The sequence below is a fragment of the Ambystoma mexicanum genome, chromosome 1q (assembly GCF_040938575.1).
Source record: "Ambystoma mexicanum isolate Mex_15411 chromosome 1q, UKY_AmexF1_1, whole genome shotgun sequence".
Lineage (NCBI taxonomy): Eukaryota > Metazoa > Chordata > Amphibia > Caudata > Ambystomatidae > Ambystoma > Ambystoma mexicanum.
The window spans coordinates 553,586,780-553,594,129 of record NC_090922.1 but is presented as its reverse complement, the minus strand read 5'-3'; the positions used below and the strand labels follow the sequence as shown (position 1 = coordinate 553,594,129).

The following is a 7,350-nucleotide window of genomic DNA, read 5'->3' as shown; positions in this document are numbered from 1 at the left end:
AAAGGGAGAAGGGACTACTTTCCATGGCGGCCATTCGTTTGTTTACCTTTTTCCATTCATTTCTAATGACTGCCATGTAAAGGGGAAAGGCACTTTGTTTTCTCTTCCCCAGAAGCCATTTTATTGACTCTATTTTCTGTTCTGAAACATCAGAGAATTAGTGTACCAAAATGTTATTTTTTGGTACACTTGAGGCACTGCACATTTTCCTTACTGGCATTCTGTCTCACTTGACATTTCTTCAGGAAGAGCAACAGGAGCATGACCTACAGAAAACAGCCCTGACATTAAAAAAACTATCTGACACTAGATTGGGTAGTCGTAAACGGGCAATTGATTCTGTGAAACAAAACATTGTTCCAATTAGCATCCCACATGCAAATGGAAAAGCACTTTGGGATCCACAGGGGCTATGGAACACAATGTAAACCTTACAGTTTAAATGTATTATATGTTTTTGGCAAACAGTACTGCAAATTGTACATACACTATCAACATATTTCCAAAGTAAAGTAGTACTGTTGACTTAGTAACTGCAGAAGACATATTTGTCACATGCTGCAAGAAACTAGAAAAGCTTCAGTCAGATGATATATTTGAGCGGTTTGAAACAGATGCTAGAAACATGGCTGAATTGTGTGGGACATCAACACACTTTCAAGAAAAAAAGAAGAGGGCTAAGAAAAGCTTTCAAGATGAAGCAGCTGATGATATTCCATTAGATAGTGGGAGACAGGCATTTAAAGTAGAAAACTTCTATATTCTTTTTGATACCTTCATTGCCCAGATGATAGTGAGGTTTCAAGTTTTTAGAATTACTCAGCACTGAATCCAAAACATTTTACTAGGTCTGATATTTCTGGAGCATTAAAAGAGATAGCTACAATTTATGCAGGTGATGTCTCTGTGCCCGACACTGTGGAATAGTATTCTTCTTTTTGTGCACGGTTTGGGGAAATATTCTGTGACAACAAGCAGTTAATAATAAAGAATATGCTGCCTTTCTTGATAGCCAGTGATATGCAGGGTGTTTACCCAAACCTTGCTAATTTGTACAGAATGTTTCTCACTTTGCCTGTAAGGAGTGCCACCGCACATTTATTAGCAGGCTGACGTTGATCAAAAGTTACTTAAGGTCAACAATGGGCGAAGAGAGACTTTCAAATTCAGGCTTCCTAAGTATTGAAAGAGACCTGACTGATCTGTGGACTCAGATAAATTAATTCAGACATTTGCTTCAATGAAACCACACAGAAAGGCTTTGTAGTGTAGATGTTCGATAGGTAGTTTGTTGTGGCAGAGGGATGCTTGGTCCTAATCTGTCACAGCAAAACATCTTCAAGCACATTAGTCTTCTGTTGAATACCACCATATAGGACACAATCCCATTCTCAGCTTGCATTTGAAGGACAGTTTCATCCTCATTACATGTAGTATATATGTTTGTGTGTATTTATTGAGTCATTGTTATGCAACAACCATTTAATATTAGGACTATTTTCAGCTCAAATGTTTGGCCACATGTTGGCTTTTATGTACTAAGAAATACTTACAAAAGATATAGAACTGATGCACTCAGTGAATAATGACAATTACATTGAAATATGTATACAATTGTACTTATGTTGTTTGCTAATGTTTAGCATTGTTTCAGGAGGGTCCATATGTCTGTTGCCGGGACAAAAGCTTATTTTTGGTTCCACTCCCAATCTGGTATTATATTGATATTTATATTATCAGGGTATTTTGTTTTAAACTCAAATGTCTGGACAAATGGCTTGTGTGTGACAGGCAAACAAGCATGAGTAATGTGTCAGATAATCTAGTAAAGTTATTAAAACATTTTTGAATTGCAGTCTGTGGTTTTGTATTGTTTGCTCTGGTTACCACCAGCGTGGTATGGTATAATGCTTGCTTGCCAATGTTCATTGAATTGTTATTTTTTGCCTTAAATGTCATTGTCACATTGAAATTAAATGTTAATTGGACATTCCCTCCATGTGTAACTGATAATAAATATGGCTTGTAGTGTAAGGTTTTATAAATTAAATATATATCGGGTAGAAAACCCTGCCAGTTTCCCCTTGGCCATTAAGCATCAACAGTTCCTAGTTATACTCGCAACATTAAGTAAATGGAAGTGACACCCAGCCCAACCCCAACACCTCTTTGACCCCACTGGCACGCTGTATGGGGCGCAGCTGTGGCAGCACTCCCTGAGCAGTCCATCCCGTCCCTTTGCACCAAAACCTGGCTCTGCCACTGGTTGGATCCCTTATGCCACCTGCAGGTATCTTTTGGGCTGCTGGTCCCTGAGGTGTTGCAGGGAGTGAGAAAGGGACATTGATAGACCATAAACAATCTAAAATTGTAGATATGTAATTGAAGCAAATGTGAATTTCGTCTAATTTTCTTACTGACATCATAGTCAGTTCGAGCTTTGCTTGTATTCCAGAGGTGGCTCCTACACGCTAGGTGGAGTATATCTCTTCTCTTCAGCTACCCATCTGTAGTGCATATGCTGCTATACCTTTGTTATAATGACATTGTGCTGTCAAGATGGTCTAACATTTTGTGTTTTTCCTTTTTTTTAACTTTCTCCATAATCTACCCTATTTTTATTCTCTTTTCTTGTATCATTCACTGATGTGGTGTTTATACTGTCTGAAGAATAATGCCATTTTCTTCATGTGCAAAGTGACCAAAGTCATACCTTAGCTTGCATTATCCAAAGACATACCAATTATCAAAACTTGGTGTGTATGAAGACCTTGAGATGTTTGGTACTTAGGCTGATGAGTGACAAGGGCCAGAAACCTGAAGAAAGAGAAGCTGCAGGCCTGCTCAATGGGTCTGTTGCATGCAATCAGTTGCAGCTCAGTCTGCAACTGGGGAGGCACGAGGTCATTAGTTCTGGACAGGTCCCATCCTAGGAGTCTGTTAATGATGACCAATTCTGGCCATCCCGACTCTCGAACTGTAACAGATTACCAGCTGGGGACCTTCTGAGTCCAACCTCTGCTATAGACGATTAGTTGCTAGGTTGGGCCGGCCATTCACTCATTAAGAGATGCCATACTTCCAGCCCAGCCTGGTATTTGGGTATGTAGCTGATAACTAGCTGTCAACCCAAGCCGGCCCTTCCATCGTTCACAGAGGAATAGCTGCCAGTCGAAACAAGACTTTCAGTCTGTAACAGGTGGCAACCTGCCAGCACGGCCCAGTTTAGGGGTATGCATCAGACAACCTTTGTGACTTGATCTCCAACATCAACTGACATAAAATGAACACACACGCTTCTTATCTGGGGAACTCTCCTGCTACCAAAAGGGGGCCTTCGAAAAGCATGCATTGTAGGATCAACTCTTATTGTCAAAAAGTGTACACAGACACCTCAAAACTGTCACACCCAAGCTATAGTTTGAAAGCAAATATTTGTATTGGCCTCACAGAGGACAGTTAAGAAATACTAACCGGGGCTGCCGGTGCAATAATTGTCAACATTCAACACTGAAAGCTATTCAATAGCAGTGCCTTCCACAACGCAGGGGGAAGTTCGAGTATTAGAACTGGATCAATTATGTATATTTGTAGCATTAGCAGCCCAGAGCATTGCAATTATTTATAATAAAGCTAAATGCAGCATTTTCAGCTGGGGTGATGTAATTGATTGGATAAAAGATAGATACTGCGTTATCGGTATCATATATTCCATAGTCTAGGTGGTATCATTTGTAACGGCAGCACTGTTAGCATGAGATGGACCATTTATTTAACTCGACGCATAATGTCCATTGGATTAGAAAATGGAGAAGCAATAATGATGCTTTGAAGAGATCATGATCCGTTGTTATCTACGTTGTTCGGTCTGTCAGTCAGGCACTTTCCCCATCTTGTCACTTTTGCAGGCGGTTGTACAGGTTTCGGTCAGAATACTCCAATTCCTGGAAGTGAAAGAACATACATTTAACTGTCAAGCTCATAGAGGTTTGCAGTTGTACAGTGATTAGCAGATAGAGCATTTCACAGAAATTACCCAACGTACACCAATATGGACACTTATGTCCACATTCTGAACCCCGCATCTCATTCTGTGCATTATTCTACATGGTACAGTAGTACATGGTAGGCTGTACCATATCCATACCAGCCCGCTAACAGGGATGACAATTGATATTTATGATTGTGGTAAAACCTGACCTGCAGATCTGCATGTTTTTCGATGTTGTCACAGCAGTAAAGTCCTAATGCTGTGGTTCTTATGAGGTAATGGCAAATACTGAATACGGATCCCTTAGGGACACATTGAACAACCCAAATAATTGCTTCCTTTCGTCTGTTCCAGGCACTTTGGTTGATACGGTTACTAATTTGACCTCTTCCACTGCAAGATATTGTCCTTTTATTATATTTATTTGTTCAGAAGAACAATGTGCCCCTTCCAGAAACAACTTATTTAAGATGCTTACTGTACACAGAGAAGTCCTGGGGCCAGGTACCTTACAGAACGATATGAAAGAAAAATATGAATGATCAGTAGGGGAGGGGGCATAGACTAGGGAGATGACTGACAACAGACTAGGGGGAGGGAGAACTGTTCAGTGGCATGGGAGATGAACAGTAAGGATGGGAGGAAAATGAGTATGGAGAAGAAGATCACATTTTCCAAGAGAAGCAAGGGACCTTAGGCCTCATTACGACCCAGGCGGTAAGTTACCGCCTGGGTCGTACCTTTACCGCCATGGCGTAAACTATGTTTACGCCATGGTGGTTGGCGGATTTACCGCCCCATTCCAAGGTGAGTGGGGCAGTAAATCCCCATTTCCCATTTACCCGTCCCCATTCCCATTTTTGCCCCATAGGGCATAATGGGAGTGGGGAAGGAGATAATTACGCCACCGTAAATTACGGTGCCGTAATTATCTCCAAGGTCCCTTAGTGCCATGGATTTTAACGCCTGCAAAAAGCAGGCGTTAAACTCACCATGGCGCTAAGGGACCTTGTAATCATGCGTTAAGGGTCTGCGCCGTTTACGGCGCCGTAAACCCCTTAATGCCTGGGTTGGAATGAGGCCCCTTAAGTGCTATATTGAAGGCCTGCATGCTGGTGGTGTTTCTGCTGTAAGGGGTCAGGGAGTTTCAGTAGCAAGCAGATTGAAGGAACGGAATTGCGAAGTAGAACAGGGTGGGAAAGGAATTGCAAGGCCGAGAGTGTTGCTGGAGCAAAAGGTTGGACTAGAGGAGAAGGAAGAAATCTAGCATAGAAAAGTGTTAGTCTGTGAATCGAGTTAAAGACTATTAGAAAGAATTTGAAAAGGGGACATCTGCACATACAAAGCTAACCAGCATGAGGCAGTGTGGAGAGATAGAAAGAGTTCAGGGGTGAGGACCGAGAAGGAGAAGACGATTTGGGTATCATCTGCAAAGAGATTAAATGAGAAGCGGAAGGAAGACATGAGTTTGTCTAAGAATGAGTCACAGAGGGTAAAGAGAAGGGGGCAACAATGTCCCCCGAGAGACTCCTTCTGGTAGGGGATGATCTTAGAAAGGAGTAAGTTCCAAGAGATGGAGAAGGATCGATCAGAGATGTAAGAGGCAATCCATCTTAAACATTATCCGTTTATCCACCGGGAGTCCCAGAAGAGCTTGCAGAACCGGAGAGATATGCTCTCTCCGTCCAGACTGCAACAGCACACTAGCAGCTGCATTATGTATTCTTTGCAGTCTGCCTACTGCTATCTTAGGCATTCCTAAATATAATTACAGACGTCAAGCCTGCTAGACATGAAGGCATTCACTATCTGAATTAGACATTTTAAAGAAGTCTGCAGATGGAAAGAACAAGCACTAGATATTTGAGATGTCTGAATCTCCAAAGATAAGGAGGAATTGAGCCAGAATCCCACGTTCTTAGTTTTTGGGAGTGGTGAGGGGCAACTCCTGAGAGATTAGGGCCAAAAATGGGACATCTATACTGTAGCCTCGTGGCCCCCCAAGTTGCCAGGCCTGATACTGTCCATAGAACAGGGCAGTTTAATATCTCTTTTTTCTGGATATTAAATGTAAGCCTGTCTTGTTGCATCCATGTACTAACGTGCTCCACGCACAGTTTCACCCTGCTTCTAAGGAGGTCATCATCCTCACCTACTTGGACAATAATCTGTGTAGATGTAAAATCAGACACTGCAGACCTTGCAAGGTGTACCAAGGGTCTCATATGAGGATTGCACATCAGGGGGCTGAGGGAAGAACCCTGCTGCACTCCACAAGACACTGGTTTTGAACCCGATTCAAAGGAAGCACATACCAGCACCTGAGATCCATCTGATAAGACATAGGAGAGCCACTGAAGGGTACTATCTCTTATCCCGTAGCTGTTCATTCTGGACAAGAGAATGGCATGGATGACCGTGTCAAGGTCAGCTGAAAGATCCAATAATATTAAAATCCCAGCACCTGCGCGGTCGACTGCCCATCTCAAATCGTCCACTGCTGCCACCAGCACTGACTCAGTGCTGCAACCCAGTCTAAAGCCTGCTTGTGAAGCATCAAGCCACCCCTGTGTTTCCACATGGGTCTGTAGTTGCTCTGCTGCTAGCCTTTCCATTAGCTTGCTGATATAGGGAAGTAACGAAATAGGCTTATAATTTGTGCAGCAGGAGGGGTCAAGAGTGTGTGTCTTCAAACAAAGGATCAATGCTGTCTTCTTCAAAGAAGGCAATACTATACCAGAGTCAAAGGAGCTGTTATGATCTGGCAAAGCTCTTCTGTGATCAACCCATAGCAGATTTTAGAATACCCCCCCGGGCAGGAGTCATAAATCAATCCCGAAGGGTGGCGTATCCCCATCATATCCAGCAGGTATACTTGATTAATCTGAGTGAATGTCGTGATCAAGTCACCAACCACTGGAAGGTCTGGGATCACGTCAAGATGATCAGAGAGTGGGGGCCCCATATCTGATTTTGTCCATGAAGAAATCACTTGTTTCCTCACAGAACTGCTGAGAAGATGTCAAGGCTTTTTCAAAAGCCACAGGGTCAAGCAGTTCTTCCAGGACTGTAAAAATGTCCTGGGCATGTTCAAACTCAAACAGATTCGAGCCAAACAATAGTGCTGCATAGCCCTAATGACCATTTTATTTTATTTATAAAGGGAGCGTTTGTTATCCCCTTTTGCCTTTCCATTCAAATGTACACACAAGGCCCTCTCTGGTGCTCTTACTTTATGTTTTTTTGCAGCTCAAAGTATTGGGGAACCACTCCTTCTTTTTCCCCTTATACTACTTTTCTTTAAGGACGCAGGTGCAAAACTCTTCACGGCCTTAGTGAGCTGAGCGTGCCGTAAAACG

The 7,350-nt window shown here is 42.5% G+C and overlaps 1 protein-coding gene across 1 annotated transcript in view; it reads right to left on the bottom strand.

Moving 5' to 3' along the window:
• Positions 1–3,417: 3,417 nt before the first annotated feature.
• The window catches only part of LOC138521676 (carcinoembryonic antigen-related cell adhesion molecule 4-like), a 312,017-nt gene continuing 308,084 nt past the window's right edge, over positions 3,418–7,350 (bottom strand). Inside the window, exon 8 of the mRNA XM_069634692.1 lies at positions 3,418–3,944. Coding sequence (XP_069490793.1) covers positions 3,897–3,944 — 48 coding nt within the window. The 3' untranslated portion in view covers positions 3,418–3,896. The remainder of the gene's footprint in view (positions 3,945–7,350) is intronic.